The 23,040-nt window shown below is 39.5% G+C and overlaps 1 protein-coding gene across 8 annotated transcripts in view; it reads left to right on the top strand.

The window, feature by feature from the left end:
- Nucleotides 1-23,040, top strand: part of STAU2 (staufen double-stranded RNA binding protein 2) — a 222,734-nt gene that overhangs the window by 9,033 nt on the left and 190,661 nt on the right. For 6 of the 8 annotated variants that reach the window (XR_008443743.1, XM_054017183.1, XM_054017187.1 and 3 more), the window contains exons 2-6: nt 6,610-6,817; nt 7,911-8,041; nt 13,283-13,442; nt 13,631-13,687; nt 16,095-16,230. Coding sequence is in view for 7 of the 8 variants with exons in the window: in XM_054017183.1 (XP_053873158.1) it covers nt 6,619-6,817; nt 7,911-8,041; nt 13,283-13,442; nt 13,631-13,687; nt 16,095-16,230 (683 nt within the window). In the remaining variant the exon portion in view is untranslated. The remainder of the gene's footprint in view (nt 1-6,609; nt 6,818-7,910; nt 8,042-13,282; nt 13,443-13,630; nt 13,688-16,094; nt 16,231-23,040) is intronic. The other 2 variants (XM_054017186.1, XM_054017189.1) reach the window with 1 other exon arrangement.

Raw genomic sequence — 23,040 nt, forward strand, 5'->3', positions numbered from 1 at the left:
AATGGGCTTAAACTGCAGCAAGGGAGGTCTAGGTTGGACATTAGGAAAAAGTTCCTAACTGTCAGGGTGGTTAAACACTGGAATAAATTGCCTAGGGAGGTTGTGGAATCTCCATCTCTGGAGATATTTAAGAGTAGGTTAGATAAATGTCTATCAGGGATGGTCTAGACAGTATTTGGTCCTGCCATGAGGGCAGGGGACTGGACTCAATGACCTCTCGAGGTCCCTTCCAGTCCTAGAATCTATGACTCTATGAATAATGTTGTGAATCAAGTCAAACAAATAAACAAACCCTCCTCTCCCCATTTTGCTCATCTTGAAAGTCTGGATTTTTTATATGTTTATGCAATAATTAATCACCTCCTCTATCTCTATTTTTCTCTATGTAGATGTTCGATTTTCTTTTGAAATTTCAGGCTGCCATTGTGAGAAAAATTGGCTAGTTTTTCATTATATAAAAGGAACATACACCTCTACTTCAATATAACGCTGTCCTCGGGAGCCAAAAAATCTTATCGCGTTATAGGTGAAACCGCGTTATATTGAACTTGCTTTGATCCACCGGAGTGCGCAGCCCCGCTCCCCTGGAGCTGCTGCTTTACCGCATTATATCCGAATTTGTGTTATATTGGGTCTTGTTATATCGGGGTAGAGGTGTAATTATAGAAGGACATTGGTGACAGATATTAATATATTAATCTAGCATTGTGATCTGTTAATTACTTTAAGGATCCAGCAGACTTCAGGTAGTATCTCAAATGCACATGGCATTCTTGGGTGCTAGAGAGGCATTGTGATCTAATGGGCAGAGGAGGGCCTAGGAGTTAGAATTGCTGAATTCTGTTCCTGCCTCTGAGGCCTTTCACTTGTTTTTTAGCCTTTAAATCACTTAACCTCTCTGTGCTTTAACTTACTATCTGTAAAATGAGTAAAATACTATTTTAGTTGTGAGGCTGATTCAATTAATGTTTGAAAAGATATTTGAATTATTTGGATGAAAGTTGCTATGTAAATGCAAATTATTATTTTGCTGTTGAATTTCTTTATTGAAATGAAAAAGCTTACATAAAAAACCCATGTCTAGCCAGCCAACTGACCACACAAAGGAGTATTCTGAAGAGAAGAAATTAGTTTCCCTGTGAACAATACTATCCTTAAAATTTTCCCTTCTGATCTACTTTTTTGGAAGGTACAGTATGATTTGGTGTTCTGGCTAGTTACCGTACACACACCCATTCTGCTTTGGGTGGGAACAAAGTGTATTTTCTATTTTGGAAGACTAGAGTATATAAATGGACTCTCTGTTAAGTGTAGGTGCTGCTGTTTAATCCCTAAAAGTAAAAATAACCTTTAGTTTTGATCTCTGTGGTGTAGATCTGGTGGTATAATGCGGCACTAAACAGAATTTGAATTGAATTTCAGTCCTTCCATTCTGATATCCCTTGTGAAAATTTTCTGCCACAATGGTATCTGGTGCCATTCCCAAGGCAAAACATTTCCTCTTCAGAAGTTACCTCTTTTGAGCTAGAGCTAAAAAGTCATCTATGGCAGGATTGGTTTAGCACTATGCACATTGTGCATTTCAGTACAGAAATCTTTCCAACCTCCTTTAATTTGAACATTGGTTCACATTGTCAGTTTTTCCACGGTATCAGTTAGTGCCATGTTAACATACATTTTAGTAGTCTAATGGTTGTCCAAATTAAAATATTTGCCAAATTAAAATATGTAGGGATATTTTTTCCTCATGCTTCAGAAATGTTAGTCAATTAAAGTGAAACACTTGCTAGGCCTAATTTTATTTGCCACCTTTTATTATTTACTGATTTGTATTGAGATAGCACGCAGAGTCTCCAATGAGATCAGGGCTCCCTTGTACTGGGCAAATATATAGAAAGACCAATGCCAAAATCTTACGATGTAAGGCTCTAATCCTGCAAGTTATTCCATGTTGTGATGGGGTATACCACCCCCACACTAGGCTGGAAGGGTTTAAGGAACAGTACTGGGCCCAGTAGTGTCATCCCTCCAGGTTGCAGAGCACGCTCTAACTCAGTGGTTCTCAACCCATGTCCCGCTTGCAGCCCAATCAGCACACAGCTGCAGCCCCTGTGACATCCTCAGGGCCATACAGGTAATATATATATTGTGTAGATGTGTCCCACATAACACAGAGAGCTGCGGATATGGCCCACAATGGTAAATACGTTGAGAACCACTGATCTAACTGGAGAAGGGGTTGAAAAGGGAGCAACCTAGCTCAGAAAGAGGAAGGTGTGGGAGAGGAGGACAGATCTACCCTGAAGGGTCCTGACAACGGTGCTGGAGAAGCCTCCCTGAGGGAATAAGACTATATGCTGAGCCTGGTTAGAGCTGACAGTTTGGTTGGTTGCCTTTTTTTTCTTTTTCTTTTCACCTTATCTTGGACTGGAAGCTGGGAGAGAGAAAGAACAGGAGGGGGTACCCCAAGGAGGATAACTCGGAGGGCACTTTCGGGAGCCAGACACTGTTGATCCTCCTAGGGCCCTAGTTAGAGCCCAGTGGAATCGGCAGACCTGGGCTCCCCTGCCACTGCCTCAACTACAGGAAGGATTCAAACCACCCATCCACCTCACAGACCTCTGATTAAAGGGGGACAAGCACTGCAAGACTTATTTGTCTTGACAGATACACCAATTAATAGCCCATCTTCTGTTTTATGTTAAGACCGCTAAGTCATACCAGAGAACAGGATGAGCGGCTGCTTGTGTAGGAATGAAAGCTGTGTGATCATGGGGGACTTCAATTCGGCTGTCGTATGCTGGAGGTCTCATGCTGCTAGTACTAAAACATCCTTGGACATTTTAAATATTATAGATGACAATTACCTAATTCAAAAAGTGTTGCATTTCTCACAGGGGAATTCTATATTAGACCTCATCTTGAGAGAAAAAGAACTGATCAGAGAACTAAAAATTAATGGTAACTTAGGTACAAGTGATAATGACTTGATCACATTTACAATGTGCAAACAGAATAAAGTCCAGACCAGTGATAGATATACTTGGTGCTTTAAAAGGGCCACTTTCACAAAGCTGAAAGCAATTATGAGCCAAATCAGCTGGGGAAGAATTTAATGAGAAAAGGGTTAATGATAATTGGGAATGCCCTAAAAGCCACAATCTTACAACTGAGGAAGAAGGCTGTATTGGTTAAAAAAACAGTTTCATGTTTAGAGAGCAAGTGAAGGCAGCTATTAAAAAAGTGTGTGTGTGTGTGTGTGTAAATAAACAAATGGAAGAAAGGGAAAGTTGATAGCAATGAATATAAATCAGAAGCTAGGAATTGTAGAAAATTGATAAGGGAAGCCAAAGGGCACAAATTGAAATCTATGACCAGTAGCGTTAAGGACAACAAAAAGAAGTTTTAAAGTATATTAGGAACAAAAGAATGATATTGGTCCATCACTAGATAGAAATGGTAGAATTAGCAATAATAATGCAGAAAAGGCAGAAGTTTTCAATAAATATTTCTGTTCAGTATTTGGGAAGAAAACAGATGATGATGTCATAGCATACAATAAAATTATTTCATTCCACTAGTATCTCAGGAGGATGTTTAACTAGCTAACTTTAATAACTCTCAACATTTATTAAAGATAGACATACTAAGATCAGCAGCTCTAGATATCTTGCATGCCAGAGTTTTAAAATAGTTGGCTGAGGAGCTTACTGGACTATTAATGTTGATTTTCAATGTCTTGGAATATTGGGGAAGTTCCAGAAAACTGAAAGAAAGAATAATGTTGTGCCAATCTTTAAAATGGGTAACCGAGATGACCTGGGTAATTTATAGGTCTATCAATCTGACATCAGTCCCAGGCAAGATAATGGAGCAGCAGATATGGGACTTGATTAATAAAGAATTAAAAGAGCATAATGTAATTAATACCAATCAACATGGATTTATGGAAAATAGATACTGTCAAACTAACTTGATATCCTTTTTTTATAAGATTACAAGTTTGGTGATAAAGGTAATAGTATTGATGTAATTTACTTAGACTTCTGATAAGGCATTTGACATTACTGCATGACATTTATTAAAAAACAAGAAAAACAAAAAATAACATGGCACACAATACATGGATTAGAAGCTGGCTAATTGATAGGTTTCAAAGTTTAATTGTAAACAGGGAATCATCATTGAATGGCATGTTTCTAGTGGGATCCTGAAGGGATTGGTTCTTAGCTCTACAATATTTAATATTTCTATTAATGACCTGGAACAAAACATAAAATCATCGTTGATAAAGTTTGCACAAAAATTGAGGGAATGGTAAATAATAAAGAGGACAAACCACCAAATTACTTGTTAAGCTGGGCACAAGCAAACCATATACGTTTTACTATGACTAAACATAATTGTATATATCAAGAAACAAAGAATGTTGGCTATACTTACAGAGTGGGTGACTCTATCCCGGGAAGTAGTGCCTCTGGAAAAGATTTGAGGTGTGTGGTAACTGAATGTGAGCTCCCAGTGTGGTGATGTGGCCAAAAGAGCGAATGCAATCGTTGGGTGCATAAACGGGGAATCTGGAGTAGGAGTAGACTGGTTATTTTACCTCTGTATTTGGCACTGGTATGACTGCTGTTGTAATACTGTGTCCAATTCTGGTGTCCTCAATTCAAGAAGGATGTTGATAAATTGGTGAGGGTTCAGAGAAGGAAAACATGCTTTATAGTGATAGATTCAAGGAACTCATATCTTAACAAAGAGAAGGTTAAGGGGTGACTTGTTTACAATCTGTAAGTACCTATCTGAGAAACAAATATTTAATGATGGACTCTTCAGTCTAGCAGAGAAAGGTATAACATGATCCAATGGCTGGATGTTGAAGTTAGCTACGTTCAGACAGGAAATAAAGTATTAATGTTTAAAAGTGAGAATAATTAATCATTGGAATATTTTACCAAGGATTACAGTGGATTCTCCATTACTGACAATTTTAAAATCAAGATTGGATGTTTTTCTAAAAGATATGCTGTAGGAATTATTTTGGGGAAGTTTTATGGCCTGTGTCATACAGGAGGTTAGGCTAGATGATTACTGTGGTCCCTTCTGGCCTTGGAATAAATGAATCTATAGTGCTGGATGGCTTTATTTAAACTGTCATCACTAGGCTTCAGAGTCTGAGAAGAAGGAGTCAGTGCACACTTCTTTCAGAGCAATTGTTTCAGACTTTCCTTTCTTCACGGTTATCTTTAATAATCTGTTAATGCTTGGAACCTAAAGAGATACTGTTAACTTGAATTATTTAATTGGTGAATTTCTGAAAATTACTGTATTGGGAAGTTCATCTTCTACTGCAGCTTTCCAAAAATTTTGAAGTTATTCTTTCTCCTGCCAATGTTTATGTGGTCACCAGTGTTCCCTCTAATTTTTCCCATGCATGTGCGGTATGAATTTTGTTATGTGCACCAATATGGAGGTGATGTGTGGCGAGGGTGGGCCTAAGGGTTCGGAGTGTGGGAGGGGGTTCAGGGCTGGGGCAGAGGGTTGGGGTGTGGGGGGTGAGGACTCTGGATGGGGATGAGAGATTTGAGGTGCAGGCTGCCCTGGGGCTACAGTGGGGAGAGAGGACTGCCACCAGCTCTTTCTCCCTGCAGCAGCAACTGGGCTGGGAGGGGGAGGGGGACACCTCCCCTGGCCGCAACAGCTCCAGGCCCCTCTCCCCTGGCCGCAACAGCTCCAGGCCCCTCTCCCCTGGCCGCAACAGCTCCAGGCCCCTCTCCCCCGGCCGCGGGATAGGCCCCTCTCCCCCGGCCGCGGGAGGTCCAGGGTTGGGTTGGGGCCGGAAGAAGGGTGCCTCTCGCCCAGCCTCAGCAGCGCCGGTTGGGGTTGAGGGAGGGGTGCCTCTACTCCGGCCACGGCAGGTCTGAGGCTGGGGTGAGGCATCTCTTCCCACCGCAACCCTGAGCGCCTGTGCGGTGCTTAATAGGCTGCCATGTGGCCGTGCAGTTTAAAGGGAACTTAGCTGGTCATAGAAGCAGTAAAGCGTGCATAGGAATGATAACAATACAGAACAGGCACTAGGATTTTCTCCCTGCAACTTGTGTGGATGTGCATGGGAGTGCTCCCTGCCTGGAGAGTAGAGACATCTCCCTCATCCCACTTCTCAGCTTAGCTGCTCGCTATACCATGGTGGGGGTTGTAATGTGGAACTTTTCCCCCCTCTCCCATGGCCACTGATGAGCTCTGCCATTCTCCATCCCGGGAAAGTGAAGAGATTCCATCCCATCCAGCTATCTGTCTTGTTCTGTTCCCTCTCCCCACTTGTTGCCCCCCGTGTCTCTTAGGAAACTTGGATTGTATTCTTGGCTCTGGGATAGTCTTGCTATATGGCTTTGTGTAAGTCACTTAGCCTCTCTGTGCCCCAGTTTCCTTATCTGTAAAACGGGGATAGTAATTCTTCCCTTCTTCACAGGGGTGTTGTGAGGTTTCATTCATTAATGTTTGCAAAAAGCCTTGCATGAAAGTAATATAAAGTAGTATTGATATCAATACTTCCATTTTGGCTTTCAAAAATCTGAAGGCACTCTGCTTATAAATCTTTGTTTATTGCAGTGATAGACAATGGCACAAGTTAAAATGCAGACCGCAGCAAACCTCTCTGGACCTACCCTTCCCCCTCCGGTGCTACTCCCATCAGTAACAAATGCAAGTTCATTGGGTCTACAGGCCTCAATGAATGGATCTATTTCAGAATCAGTTGCCAGCTGTAACAGTCCAACAGCTGGTCTTGTGGATTCTGCACCTACTAGCAACTTACCAGGTAAGGAGATGTTTTGCTTAGAATACTTATTTTTATTTTGCAAGGAATCCACTTGATGAGTTTTTAATATAAATGGATGAGGTCCTAAAGAAAATAAAACTAAAGAAACAAAATTCTGTAGAAAAATGTTTTGGTTTCTAATGCTGTTTACAGAATTTAGTTTCTTTAGTTGAATTCTGATTTATGATAGAGCATTGTTTAGAGATATGGAAGCCCAGAAAAAAATAAACTATTCTGCCACATCCTACGTGAATCTTTTATAATGAAGTTTTAGTACAGCAGGAAGTTATCTAAGTGCATTTTCCTTCCCTAGAACAAAATGTCTTCAGTCTATTTGGCAGAAAATGGCATTTCCTTTATAACCTAATAACTGCTATAGTTCTTGTTCTCAATTGGGTATAAAATACAGTAAAGTGTTACCCCAAAGTAAGTCAGAAGGGCAGGTTTGTGTTGGGGATAGATACAAAGATGAAAGAAAGAAATAGCAGGAGGATAAAGACATTAAAGAAACATATAGTACATAAACAATCTGGGTTTAGGAAAACAACAGAATCTGCAACATTGTTGAAGGAACGAAGTTGGGGAGATACCCACAAGGACACTAGTAGTAGCTGAGAGGTCTGAAAGAATGTTGGGAAGAATGAGGAGAAACAAGCATGGGACCATAGGTGTTCATCAGTTCTTTGTCTTCTATGTTAGTGTTTAGAAATTACATTGAAAGAACAACTAACTCCAAAAATGAATACAGAGCAGAATGGAATTTTCAGGGACATGGTATAACATACAAGTTAAAATATATAAACGTGCATCTACGCTGTCTTCCTTATTAGAAAGATTTTTTGTATTGCAAGTAATTGAAATGGTCACAATAAAAGATGTTCTCAAATTATAAATGTGTAAATGGTATTTAAACATTGTATTATCAAAGTGCAGTTTTGTTGGCATTAACACAATCTCATATTTTTAGCATATTATGAGGTTTTTTTAGCCAGAGTATTTTTCTTTTTTAAACATACCACTTCTTTTGCAAAGTTTTGCAAAGTTGTGAAGAGTACATTTCTCCACAAAAACTTTACAGACTCTTTATTTACAGCTCCTCTCCAAGATAACATGGCAAACCCCAAAGAGAAAACTCCAATGTGTCTGGTAAATGAGTTAGCCCGTTTCAATAGAGTTCAACCCCTGTATAAGCTTCTGAATGAAAGAGGGCCTGCTCATGCCAAGGTAAGGTTACAGTTCCAGGTTATGAGGCATACCTTAAGTTATGAACAGATAACTTGTCAAACACAATCAAGTTTATAGTGTTGGGGTTTTGTTTTGCTTTGTTTTTGTTATGCTTTTTAGGAAGTTCTTCTGTATCGCTCTTGGAGCCTGAGGATCTTTTCATCATCGCCTTCTGCCTTACTTATCCTCTGACCCTTGAGATCATACTTCTTGGCCTTCATCTTTTTCTCTTAAAGGTCTCTTCAGAATCCATTAACACCCTTTCTTTATCATTCATTGCCGGGTTCGCTGCTGAGCTGCACAAAGCACTCCTTCCCCTCCAGGACCCTAGCAGTCTGCTTCTGAGAATTGCACATGGATCCCTTTCATGGCAGTGCAGACCCACTGTTAACAGACTGCTGGGCTAGTCTTTTCCCATTTTGTTTTGTGTTAATCAGTTTTATTTAGTCTACATAAAGTTGGTTATATGGATAGCAAATCTTCTGATTATATCTGTGTTTTAAAGCACAAAGTATCACAGTATTTTCCTTTAAACCTTGTATAGTCCACAGTTTCAATGGGTCTTTAAGGCTCACAGTGGTGTTAAAGTACTTAGCGTCCTTGTCTAGTCTCACATCCTGTTTCGATAGTCAACTGTGATCTGTGAGAATATGTCAGGGTGGATTCAGACGGCAGTGGACCTAAAGGATCATATTTACATGAAAGAGTTCTCAAATTTCTTCCCTCTTTAGGGCAGACTCACAAGAAAGATGACTAAAAAATTTTGCTTGAGAGAGCAAAAATGAGATTTTATATTAGAGAACCTTCTGCATCTTCAGAGCAGAGCAAAGTTCTTGTTAATAACATCCAGCCTTCTGCAAGTTGCTTAGCCTCTCCTGAGAAGTTCTGTATGTGCCCTCCTGATGCTGCACCTTGCATTGTAACCAGTGCAAAGTGGTTGTAAAACACTACCATTCTGGTTTGGCAATGTTTTGCACCCACTTTGCAGTGGTATAAATGACAGCACAAGGGTCATGGCAACAGTGTCTATCAAAATCAGTGGGAGAGGAAAGTATTCCATGCTTACTACTAAGGCACCCAGGACCTTGCAGGATTGGGCTTTTGGCTCTATTTTTCTCAGGTTACATGTAATGATTCTTTCATTAACCCTTCCATTGCTGGTTCTCCTGTTTACTTATGTTACCATTGTTCAATGACTATGCCATAGAGGGAGGGATAGCTCAGTGGTTTGAGCATTGGCCTGCTAAACCCAGGGTTGTGAGTTCAATCCTTGAGGGGGCCATTTAGGGATCTCTGGGGCAAAAAAATATTGGTCCTGCTAGTGTAGGCAGGGGACTGGACTTGATGACCTTTCAAGGTCCCTTCCAGTTCTATGAGATAGGTATATCTATGAAATGTTAGGTGCATACAGGAAGGTTCATTTTGCCTGTATCTTCCCTGAACATTCATCAATAATCAAGGGATTTGTGTTACTTTAGATTTTTAATCTCACTTCTGCATGTTGGAAACACAGCAGGATGCAGAATAGTCCACTTTGGTTTTAATGCAGATATGTACGTTTTATCATCTGTGTGAAAATTACTGCTAATGAAATACCTTGGGGCCTCTATTAGATTTCTGACTTTTGTCAGCAGTGCTTTTGTGGGGTTTCCTAATTTGGCCCCTTAGAGGCTAATGTCTTAAAATTGTTGGATGCTTCCTATGTAGATCTAGGAAACTGAGTTTTAGAAGCTCATCTGAGCAAATAGGCAAGTATACAACTTTTTCTTGATGCTTAGCTCTGTTCACTGTTGTATGTATATTTTGTTATAATTATTAATTATGTTTACAGTCCCTGAAAGAGTGCCAGGTGCTTTACAGGACGTATGGTTATAAAAAGACTAGGTCCCTGCCCAGAAAAGCTTACAGTCTAATTTAAAAATGACCCAACAAGTAACAAATAAAGGAGGTGTGAGTGTGAGGAAGAACAAGGGTGATGTTAATAAGATCAGACATAGTTGCAATGCTTTGGCCCACAGAAAACATTTACATAGAAGTTATTATGATACTGTTATAGTAGCTGTTGTATGTTTATTTCTATTACTGAACATGGTGCTCTACAACGGGTAAAATATGCTAAACAAAGCAAAGTCTCTGTCCGAAAAAACGTACACCCTAAAGGCATGAACTGCTGCTGCTCTCTCCCATGCGACTGCCTGGACACAGTGTGTCAAGGGCTACTTTCCTGTTGCATATATTTTGCTCCCTTCTCTAGTGGTTTTCATAAATTTCAGAGACTGTAATGCAGGCAGTCTGTATGACAGACATCGGTGCCAGTAAACTCTTTGTTTTCCTTTGTGGTTTTCTTTTTCTGGCAAGTAAGTGTTAACAGTTGTGATCAAATGTAAAGAGGCAAATAACAGTGGTGCTCCACAGAAAGAAGGAACTCACCTGCAGTAAGTTACAATTGCTAGAGGTTGCCCTTCCAGAGGGTCTGATCAGTGTGTGAGTGGAAACTGTGCCCTCTATACAAACATTTTTGAGCATAGGCAAGACAGAGACCCTGCATGAGCCCAAACTGTGTTTTTGGAGGATATTGTTCTCAGATGGGTTGTCAAATTGGCCACTAGTTCTGTGCTTCTATGTCAGTGAGTTTTAGGAGATAAACTAATTTAAAAAAAAAAAAAAAGGCAAAACAGATTAGACAGGAGTGCAAAGGAATGGGAGGGAATTGAGAGACTCCACACGTTGCAGGATCAGGAAGGAGAAGAAAAAGCTCTTCATACAGAGGAGAGAGAAGTGGAGCGAAAGGGGACAAATCATGACAAGTGTTGCATTTCTAGGTTTTGCTATAATGTAATTAAGTTAGATATAAGGAATAAAAACATCCTCAGAAAATTATCCATAATGCATATCAAACCATAGCAAAGCCTTGGGCTTCTGGGACCTCCAGTCTCCAAGCCTTTAATTGATTATTTGAGCCTTTTTGAAATGTTTTTGGCCAATTTGATCTCTTTAATTAAATTTCCACCTGTTTCTCGTTCTTTGCAGGAGACTTCTATCAGGCTAAAACATACTGAGTGAGAAAGTCAGTTCTCTAGCTATGGAAATCAACTGAGCATACCATTATTTATTTATTTATTTAGTATTTATTATCTTGAATTCTTGTATCTTAACACACTGTGCTAGGGAGAGAGAGATGAGATGGATATATAGATTAGATAGAAGACCTTTATCATTCGTATTTTCATAGAAATGTGAGAATCTGCTTCTTCCACAGAAACATTATATTGGTACATTCTTGTATAATACAAATATTTTAGCTCTCGATCCAGAAATAAGATTTCAGTTCTATTGGCAATAATTTATGTAAACAATTTGTTCATTGATTGAATAGCTATTCTCTTAAAATAAATATATCAAGGTTTCATGCCTAGGTTAGTACTCTGATATTATCTGTATTTGATAGAATTCAAGTTAATGAAGGATGTTTTTCCTTTTTTTCCCAAGCAGTTGTGAGTATAACTGAGGCCTGGTCTACACTGGGGGGGTGGGGGGTGGGTGGGAAATTGATCTAAGTTACGCAACTTCATCTACGTGAATAACATAGCTGAAGTGGACGTACTTAGATCTACTCACCGCGGTGTCTTAACTGCGGTGAGTCGACTGCTGCCGCTCCCCCATCGACTCCGCCTGTGCCTCTCGCGTCGGTGGAGTACAGGAGTTGACGGGAGAGCGCGTAGGGGTCAATTTATCACGTCTAGACTAGACGCAATAAATCAACCCCTGCTGGATTGATCACTGCCCGCTGATCCGGGAGGTAGTATAGACATACCCTGAGATAAATGAGATGTTAATTAGTGATATGAACTATAATACTGGTTCCTGGGCTAAAATTCTCAGGGACATACATGGCCAAATTTTCAAAGCTGAGCTTAAGAGAGAGAGATATATTCACAAATTCAATATGCATTTGTACAGTCATGTGCAATATAGAACTAGTTTTTAAGCAGACAGTTACCCAGTTTGCATGTTCATATGCAAATATTTTGGGGTGTGGCATGTGCATGCACATTTTGAGCCCACCTTGTTGCACCCAGCTCTAAATTTGTGGCTCCTGATCTAGCACATTTAATTCACTTAAAAAAAAAAAAAAAAAACCCAGAGGGACAGAACAACTAAATAAAAGATTTAATTTCACCTTTTAGTCTCGTGTATATATTTCTGTGGATCTCCAAAACGTATAGCAGTATGTTTGTCAAGGCAAGCTGTAATGTACCATGTGCATGTGAGATTAGAATCTGGATTAATACTTTTTCAAATACTTTGATATTTGAAAGAAAATTAATTCATTTGTTTTTTCTACCCTCCCTTGTGGAGTGTTACGAGAAAGCTGCATTTTCAATTGAAACTGCATAAATGTAAATGGCGCAATTATTATATGCTTATGATAGAGATACTTCCTAATATTTTAAATACATTTTAGAATTTCTTTTTCACACTTTATAATGCTTGGTTATTACTCTGTGATGAATGGTTTGCTTGAGATTGTTCTTTGCTATTGATTTTTAAGTTTTTAGAATTGAGTCGATAGCCAACTTTGTTAAATCTGAGTTTTTTCAGTTCCTAGTCTGCATTATAGAGCTCATGTTAAAGAAACAAAATTAATTTAGGACAACACAATTTTTTTTATACTTTATACTGTTGAACAGATCCCTTGGTTGCCGGGGCTTTTGCTTTGTGTGTATGTGCTTTATTTTTTTGAAGAAAAATTTGGTTAGAAAAAATATTGTATGACTCTCATTGGGTAAAAATCTTCAGGCCTGATTCTCTACTCTCTTGAAGCTTTATAGTCATTTACACCCATACAAAATGGGTATGAAATTATACTATTTTCATTTGGTAACCTTTTATACCCACTTCTCACTGATGTAAGTGACCATACAGATGCAAGACTGAAAGAATCAGGCTCTTAAATTTAATTTGTATATCCCTCCAAGAATATCAGGCTGATATTTAGTTATTTTTTGTGATTGCTGGTGTGATGCTGTGTGATTTATTTTTACATTAAAAGGCCAAATGTTGCCTAGTGACTTCAATGGGAACCCTATACATACATCTGAGAACAGAATTTGGCCCAAAGTATCACAACAAATAAAGGAACGCAGTTCCTCTCCATCTGGGTAGTGTTTCACATATATTGTTCTAACTCACCTTGGTGACAGTCTTGCCATTATTTACCTGTTATTTATATTTTTGAAGATGTTCACAGTGCAGCTGAATCTTGGAGAGCAGACATGGGAAGCGGAAGGGAGCAGTATTAAAAAGGCTCAACATGCTGCTGCTAGCAAAGCTTTGAACAAAACGAACCTTCCCAAACCAACTCCCAGACCACCCAAAAATAACATTAATAATAACCCAGGTGTGTTGCCTATTCGTTTCCCTCCATATAATGAATCTTCTTGTTTGTCATGGAACAGCAGGTTTAGATGCTTTATAGCGGTTTATAGAGTGTTTTAAAGTAGGCATAAATAGAGCTGGAAGATAAGGTAATATATAATTAAGAATCTTACAGTGAGTATGCATGGTAATTCTTTTTATCTGCTGTAGCAGAAGCTGTTGAACTGCACGTGAATACATTTACTTCTGCAAGACTCACCTCTGAAGGTAAAGGTACAAGCCAGTTTATGTGGTCAACAGTAACCAAGCACAAAAGTAACAAGCTTGAACTGATCATTTTTACATTAGTAAGAATATTGAAGCTGGCAAACTGGCTTTTCAGGGAAAGGGCCAAATTCTACCTGGGCCATATTCAGTGCCACTGAAGGTGAAAGTAGAAGTCAGAGCAGAATTTGGCACAAAAACTTCAGTACATAATTCCCTGACTAATAGATTTTCCTTTGTAGCAACCTAAATTATTTCTTTCAGCCAGTTCTGCATACTTTATTATTCAGTTAATCAGAACGACATTTGTGGAGTCATGTGACCTTCAGCTGGAGATGTTACTTGCATGTTGCACACTGCATGCAACATATTCTGATGTACCTGAGAAAATAAAATACAGACACAGGAAATGCATTGCTCAGTGCTTATGAATCTCAGTCACATCTCAATGACTTATTCTTGTTTGATAAAATAGTAGTTAATGAAATGTAAAAAGATCCCTTTATTTGTTTTACAGTTTTTTCTCATTACTTTCTCTCAACCACTTTCAGAAGGATTCACTTTGCACTAAGGGTCTGTCTGACTGAGGAGGTCTGGACAAACCTTTCTCCAGATCCCATCAATAGTGGCCTGAACCTTGTCTTGAAGGGATCATTTGTAAATGATGTAGGGTTTTCTTTCCCATCTCCACTCCCTTAGGGCTGAGCATATTATTCCTATAATTCTTCCAGACCCTGCTGGCTAGGGGCTTGATCCTGTTTCTGCTGAAGTCAATGGGACTTCTTCTGTTTAGTACAGTGGAAGCAGGTGCAGGACCCTGAGGAAGAAGGGCCTTGGATTTGTCTCTTGGAGTGGCAGCATGTTATACAGGTGATAGGAGTTTTGGACTAGCCCTCTTTTTATATTTTTAATTGAAAAGTATATAACAGAAAAAATAATGCAGGGAGTCCTCGACTTTACGACATTCAACTTACAACAAACGGCATTTACGACGTTTCTGAATTGATACCCTGATTTGACTTACAACAGTTGGTTTCAACTTTGACGCTTGGTCCTCAGTGGACCGGATTGCGGTTCTGAGTTACGACTTTTTGATTTACGACACAATTTTCAGGAACCAATAGTGTCATAAGTCCGAGGACTGCCTGTAAGAAGAATTTCCCTTAAAGCTGAAAAATTGATTGAATATACAGGCATTCGTGTGACGCTGTCATCTTTCTTTAAGACCTTTTCTTTCAAAGCACAGGTATCTTCTGATCTAGTGACTAACTGTATTTTTATTGTTTAGCTGAATTCATAGTCCCGTGAAGTCCAATTCTGCAGTCCTTGTAGTCCTTCATTTGAGGAAAAACTCAAAATTGTGGTTAATGGTAGTTTAGCCTGAGTACTGCATAAAACCTGCAGCATTGGCACATAAAACCTGAATAACTGGTTTATTATTATAATAATTATTGTTCTTCTGGGCTGGATTAGTGCACACATCTGATTATAATTTTAGATAATGGAATACACCTATTTAAACTCAGTTTGGATTTTTCTTCTCGCAGTGGAAGTGGGACACACTTTGGTTTATAATTTGCCAGTTAGATTTCCCCTGAAGTAAATAACAAGGCAGTTATATTAAATGATTTGACTCTTCTAATGGTTTTGCTTTTTAAATAAGGCATTTTATGATTATTGGAGCCTCATTTGAAATTTTGGAGAATAAATAATTACACACACAAAGGTAGTTGTTTGTTTACTATTTTGCAGTCTTTGGCCAGGAGATGGCTGTAGTAGCACTAAATTTTAATGAATTTAGTCTCCAGTTAATAAGTTATTAAAATTTACGTTTTTAATTTTAGTCATAGGTTTAACCTCTCTTGAAACTAGATCATTTAGTTCTGACTTCTATCAAATTGTTATTAAATGACTACAGTAATCTATGCGACTGCTATCTTGTTTCAATAGCTGTAAACTTTTTGTATAAGAGATTTTTGGTTTTCATCATTTTATTTAATGGCATCCGGTGGAAAGAGACGTGATTCTTTTACCGGTACTAATTTCAGAAAGTTTCATAGTATTTTAAAGGCATTCTTGAGATTGTTCAAAGCTGACTAACCAATCTAATCATAGTAATCTCATTTGGGCAGAGTTGTCTGCCCAAATTCCAAGAGAATACATGAAGATGTCAATTTAAGTGTTTGTTGACATTAAGTGATTAAAACTGGATCTTTACCACAATTTTATACTGCAATTTGATGCAACTTTTTAGTCACTGCTTTTTTAGTTTAGTAAGAAAATCAACATCTGTTTTACAGCCTTTCTCCCCCCCCCTCCTCCTCCTCTCCCTTCGCCCCCAAACACTGTATGTATGGTTTTAACATGCTTTACTATTGAAGAGTCTTACATGTATTCTTATTTTTTACAGGCAGTATAACTCCAACAGTGGAACTGAATGGTCTGGCTATGAAAAGGGGAGAGCCTGCCATCTACAGGCCACTAGATCCAAAGCCAATCCCAAACTATAGAGCAAATTACAACTTCCGGGGCATGTACAATCAGAGGTTTGTATGTTTTCTGTTATTTGCTATTCCTTCTCCATTGCTTAAACAAATGCTAAGTTTCTTTAAACTTTATAGACTACTGCAATGTAAAATAAAATAAAAATTCTTACCAAGGAGTGGTTGTGCAGTGCAGCTTAGAAACACTCATAAATTGGTGAGCAATACATGTTTCAAATGACAAATGCCTAAAGATATCAGAGTGCCTAGGGATGAAGACGTGTAAAATTTGTTTTGATTATTATTAAATGTAGATTGGAACTAGAACTCAGTCTGTACAAGTGAGACATTAGTCAGATTGTTAACTCTCCATAAAGGTGTTGCTTTTCATTGGTGATATTTTAGCGGTTTCAGGATTGCTCTGAATGCTACAAACTCCCTTTTCTTTTGGAGGTGGGTAAGATTGGGAGGGCTCCATCTGGAAAATTAACATGCTGTGGAGCTGTCCTCCCGTCTCCAATAGATGTTTACAGCTTTCTTCAGACACAAGTAATTCAGTTCTTTAATTCACAAATGTTGCTACCTGATAACTTTTGATTTATTAATAAAAACATTATTCCACATTTTAAAAACCTCCAACCTACTCCCCCCTTGTATGGAGTAATTGCTGCTAATGATAGGAGGGACCTCTAAGCAGCCATTATTTCAGAATAATAGTTTTCCATTTTGAGCTATTCTGTCCACTCTTAAGAGACTTGTAAAAGTTAAATGGGTGGCAGCTTTGTCAAGTGAGCATCCTAACAGTTCCTTGTCTGACAAAGCCTTATCATTTACTAGGAAGTATTATAGCTTTTCTAAGTATTTTCATGACTGGTCCTTGTTCCGATCTCCTGCAAAACAGGTGTAACACGTTTGCAAACTATACTAATTTATCCTGAATTAAATGTAGCTTGGATATAATGTGGTCACCTTTAAAGAGTTAGTGCTTAGGGCTAAACTTAAAGATTTTTTTCTGGGGTTGGGCTGGACCTCAGATGCAAAGATTCCCTGCTCCTCTTTTATCTTCTTTACCTCAAAAGAATTGAATCTTTTTTATGAATAAAAAGGGTTGAAGGTTTGGTTAACACTCCCGACTTGTCCAAAGGAATTCTCTCTACCGTGATACAAAGCACTTGTTTGGTTGAGTGTGTTGCCCCTCTAACTCTCTGAATCACTGCTTGGATACACTGTATTGTAGCATGGCCTGCTTTTACTAAATGGCTGTGTTGGCTGAAATTAACTTTTTTATTAATAGTTTTGCTCAGTATTTTAGGACTCCTATAATTACTAGAAATATCAATAGAAATTACTTGGCTGACAAAAAAAATTTAGACTAGGAAAAAACTTTAATGTAGGGGAATAAATCTAGAATGTGGAATTGTAAAGTAGTTTCTTCTGGTGTAGTGTACTGAAGACCACTCATGAATGCACAGCCCACAACAATTTTTACTGTTATTACTTTAAGTGTTGCATAAAGTAGTTTTATTTCTCTATTTAGGAGACTCAGTGAAATGTCTCAGACTTCATTCAGGTAGCATTTATCCTGATTCAAATTTTTGAAATAAATCCATGATTGACCCCATGATATTTCAAAGAGGGACTTTCTTGCTTTCAGAAAATCACCTTTGCACAAGCTTTATTTGACTTTACCATTTAGATATTTTGTTTGTCTTAGGACTTCTCCCCTTGGAGCCCCACGTTCCTTCTTTTGGCACCTGCTGTGAAATCATAACCCTGGATTTGTGATGACATGCTATATCTGTAAAATTGACTGTTATGAGACACTTGCACTGAGCGAGGCCTCAGACCCTGCGCAAGGGCAGTTGCATCCGTCTTACTGATGAGGCACTGAGAGGCTGAACAACGGCACTTCTGGCAGAGCTGGAGCCAGGGGGCAGCTCTCAGCGGCTTGGCCACACTGCTTGGCCGCTGCTGCGCTAACCACGGGGCAATGCTACCCTCCCTGAGCCAGGATTAGAACTTGGGAGTCCTGCTCTCTAACAGAGGTGTGTGACTGACTGGCAAAGTGTGTCATGTCCCCCTCTGTGGTTGCTCCCCTAGGGATCAATAGTTATAATGGGATAGCCTAATTTTGGCAATTAATTGGTCTTTGACTATTAGCGGTAAATATGCCCAATGGCTTGTGATGGGATGTTAGATGGTGTGGGATCTGAGTAACTACAGAGAATTCTTTCCTGGGTGTCTGGCTGGTGAGTCTTGTCCACATGCTCAGGGTTTAGCTAATCGCCATATTTGGGCCGGGAAGGAATTTTCCTCCAGGGCAGATTGGCAGAGGCCCTGGAGGTTTTTCGCCTTCCTCTGCAGCGTGGGGCACGGGTAACTTGCTGGAAGATTCTCTGCATCTTGAAGTCTTTAAACCATGATTTGAGAACTTCAATGGCTCAGACACAAGTTTGATACAGGAGTGGGTGGATGAGATTCTGTGGCCTGCGTTGTGCAGGAGGTGAGACTAGATGATCATAATGATCCCTTCTGACCTTAGTCTGTGATTCTATGATTCAGTAATAAACCTTCAGCCTCTAACAATCCTGCAGTGCTTATTTAGGCAAAACTCCTAGTGACTTCAATGGAAATTTGACCACAGAATTTGACACATAAGAGGAAAAGATGGGCTATGAAGGGGTAAACCTCTGTTTAAGCACAGTTTTCTTTGGGCTAGCTTGATTAAGACTGCATGCCTGCACGGTGTAAGACCCCTCCGTACATGGGCTACCTGGACCTTGGATGTTCCAGATATGTAGGAATAACTAGGGCTACTTGTTCCCCAGAGCTCTTCGGGCAACAGAATTAAGATTAATCTATTTCACTCACATTGCTAGCAGACTTGAAGGCCCAATTGTTGTTTTGTGAGCTACCTTGACAAAGGTTGCTCATGGCCAAAAAATTAGCATGCTTCTTTTTATGTCTGGCAAGAAATGTTAATTATGCGTATAAAGAGAATGTGGCTATATGTGAGTGAATTTTTATGAGCACCTCAGTGCAGCGTGCTTATGAATGCTCTGCGTGAGGTAAAAGTGTGAATGAATTTGAAGATTTAGGTCTTATCCTAGGTTCCATTTGTCAACATTGCAAACTTCTCCCCACCCATGTTATTTGCTACAATTCAGCAGAACTGACAAACTGTTCAGAAAAGACCCAGGGCTGGAATAGCAGGTCAGGACTGAGAAACATTGGCAGAGCTGTATGATGAAACTTCTATATACCTAGTCATGCTATGTCTCTCTCCTGCCAGTGCTATTAATCCTTCACTTTCATGAGCACTCCGTTCATTTACAGAATTAAAAAAAAAAATCAAAAACATAATTGTTCAATCAGATGAAAGCTGTGAAAAATAAAACAAGATCTGACTGAGTTCCAGCTATATAGGTCTGTCCAGCTTCCCCCATGAATATGTCTCCGTTTGAATCCCTTTTAATATCATAATGTGTTGTCTTCAGTTAGAGTTGAAAAGAATCCTCCTTGAAGTTTGAGTTCCAGTATTTTCAATGACAGGGAGTCTGTAAAATGACAAAAGAGATGTGATATCTTACAAATGCACCTAAACCACATGCTTTTAGTCAAGAAATAAAAGCCACTGGAAACTGAACACCCGCTTTTGATGTTGTAATACTGCAAACCCTTGTCAAAGGGATCACAGAGTACACCCTCCCTCCCCCTTCCTTTGGAAGAATCCCTAAATGATTTGCTTATAACATAAAATTCCTTAAAATTGTCTCACCACAATACAGGGAGCTTGAAAGCCTTAAAAGAAACCTTTGGAAATTAAAAACACTTGTGAAGTATAGAAACAAAGAAAAAGCAAAACAATGAGCGGATACAAGGATAAAAATGAAAATAATTAAAGCAACACTAGTTCAGTTATGAAGAATGGGACTGTCTTATGAGTGTATGTCACATGAGGTGGTGATATCCATGGGATAAATTTCATTTAACATGCACCTTTGACAGCTTTGCCTAAACTTTGCATTTTCATCCACTCCCCTTGGGACTACTTCCTCCTGTATTTACATCACATACTACAGTCTAAGGGGCATATTGTTACTGCCTCTGTATAGGTACAGTAGATGGGGAAGAGTGCTGGAAGCCTTCCTCCTTGTCCATCTCTCTCCCTCCACCATCACCACACTCCCCTGCTTCCTTGAACTTATGGACTGCTCCTGGATAATGCCAATTGCAATGCCATCTCCAAAGCGGCAGGGTGGAAGCACAGTCCTGCCTCCCCCACTGGCTAGTAGATTTAATTAGAAAAGATTATATTGTGTAAAATAAATTAAATCTGCTGTAGCATTGTAACTTTATAGTGTAAGAATGAAAAAATATTAAAAGGGTGTATCTCACATGATCCTGCAGTTAAAGACTGTATCTTAATGTATACTTAATTTTGGCATCGTCAGACTTTTGAATGCTTAGCAGTGCAACCTTAACATTCAATCAGTTTCATTTATTCTGTGGAAATTATATAAATGTAAGTAGAGGAAAATCAGGACATAAGAATAGAGTGATGAAACGCTACAAGGCATGTTTTCAAATTTGGTTGCATTTCAGGAAACTATATAAATCTACCCAGACCTATTGTATCCACAAAAAGCCCACAAAGGAGTATGCAGTGTCACATAGTTACCCAGTTAGCACACACCGGGTGAAATGCACTCACCTAAGAGGGCCTTCACCAGGCTTTCATTGTTACATTAGTACCACTTTAACCCTTCAGAAGAATTGATGTGGCTGTGGGGACGGCTTCTGCCCGTGAAGGGGACTCAAATTAAACCCTGAATAGGAGTAATGGATTAGAAGCAGCTCTGTAATAATTCATGAATACTGTATGTTGTCCTAATCATTGTTTTGTGCATGAGGATACTGATTTAACTCACAGGGGACTATCTCGAAAAAACAGGCAGGAAGGAAAAGAATGGCACAAGATAAGCCACCTGTCAGCAAACACTTAAGAGTTGTTAAGGGATAATGGCAGGACTATTTGCATGATTTTGCCTCCTCTCCTCTACAAAATTGGTTTGGACGGGGACAGGAAAAAGCCTATGAATACTAAACAAAGGAACTCTGGAAGAATTAATAAGGCACTTTCTCTCAAGACAGGGAGAGGAATTGTTTTGGGGAATTAGACTGAGGTGTGGGCACTCTCCTGGGATGTCTGGACAAAGCTAGGCTTGCTTAAGTCACATCATAGTATGGTATGGCTTTAGGTAAGATGGACATATGTTTCTTGTTTTAAAATTCTTTTTCTTTAATATTTTGTTACTACAGCTAAATGAACAATACTTTTGTTTTAAGAAGACTGCCTGATTATGATGTACACCAGTCACAAACTCCTGGATGGAAGAACTGCAGGTGTTTGAACACAGTCAAACCTGCAGATTAAAAATGGATGGGTGCTGTAGCCAGCACCCAGTCTAAGAGTGGGAGAGACTGCTGCAGGAGAAATAAAGGCATGAGGCCTAAGACCTAGGAGATGCAGAGAGAGAGGCAATAGAGGGGATAGAGGTACAGCTAGCCCTGCAACCATGACAATAGGCCAGTGCAGAATGGAACAGAAGTGTGGGTCACTGGATGTACAAATAGTTCAGTCCTGTGTGAGTGCAAGAGGAAAGTGGTAACTATTCCAACCTACACCAGGAATAGAGTCATGGAGAGTCTCCTGCACAGCCAGTGCATGGGATGGGCATCCTGTTAACTAACCCTAGCTTAGTTCTGCTACTAAATTCCCGTTATTTAGGCTGTATGCACAGAAGGATCAGTCTCACCCACAATACACATGTATAAGCAAATGCAATTTTTTTGTGACCATACATGTTCACTGATGTGACATGTTGGCCCTATTAGTGTCATGAATTCTATGGAAGAGACAACAGTTAATGATAAAGATGCCATTGATATTACTGAGTAATTATGTAGGCCTTTTTGTTTACTTATTATTAACATGCTGAAAAATGCTTTCTGGACACTTTAATCCTCTTACTGGTCCCTTTAGACAATGACATTTTAATAGGAACTAAGGGTATGTCTACACTACCCGCCAGATCGGCAGGCAGTCATCGATCCGGCGGTGGTCGATTTATCGCATCTAATCTAGAGGTGATAAATCGACCCCTGAGTGCTCTCCCGTTGGCTCCTGTACTCCCCTGGCGCAAGAGGCACAGGCGGAGTCATCGGGGGAGCATCAGCAGTCGACTCACCGAAGTGAAGACACCACAGTGAGTAGGTCTAAGTATGTTGACTTCAGCTATGTTATTCATGTAGCTGAAGCTGCGTAACTTAGATCGATTCCCCCATCCAGTGTAGACCAGGCCTGAGAAAGCTATGTTGGAGTAACTACTAGGGGTTGGATTGCAATAGGTTATACACCTTTAATTATGGAGTTGCTATTCCATACTCTGGGCTGATGCAGTGATCCAATATACTTCCTGTGGAAGGATTTAGAATCACCACAGGGTGTATGTACCTTTTGAATGGGCCAAGAGAAACTGAATGTGTTGTGGAGGTGCTGCCCTTGACTCTCTGGAGAGAGGAGAATTAAACTGGTCTCCTAGTATCAATGCAAGCCAGACCACAAAGTGGTATTGGCTGTATCCTATACAAGAGGACAAGTGGATTTGAGAGGTCTAAAAGTCAAGGGAGGGCATAGTGACCTTAACCATGGAGAGTTAGGAGATAGATGGTTCAGATTAACAATTCAGTAATGCAGCTAGAAATATTACTTTTAGACCACGAGAGGGCAGTATGAATGTATCTGTTAGCTGTGTATGGATTTTACTGCAAAAGCACTATCCAAAAGAGTATTTTTTTTGCTACAGTATA

The sequence above is a fragment of the Malaclemys terrapin genome, chromosome 2 (assembly GCF_027887155.1).
Source record: "Malaclemys terrapin pileata isolate rMalTer1 chromosome 2, rMalTer1.hap1, whole genome shotgun sequence".
NCBI classification, from domain to species: domain Eukaryota; kingdom Metazoa; phylum Chordata; order Testudines; family Emydidae; genus Malaclemys; species Malaclemys terrapin.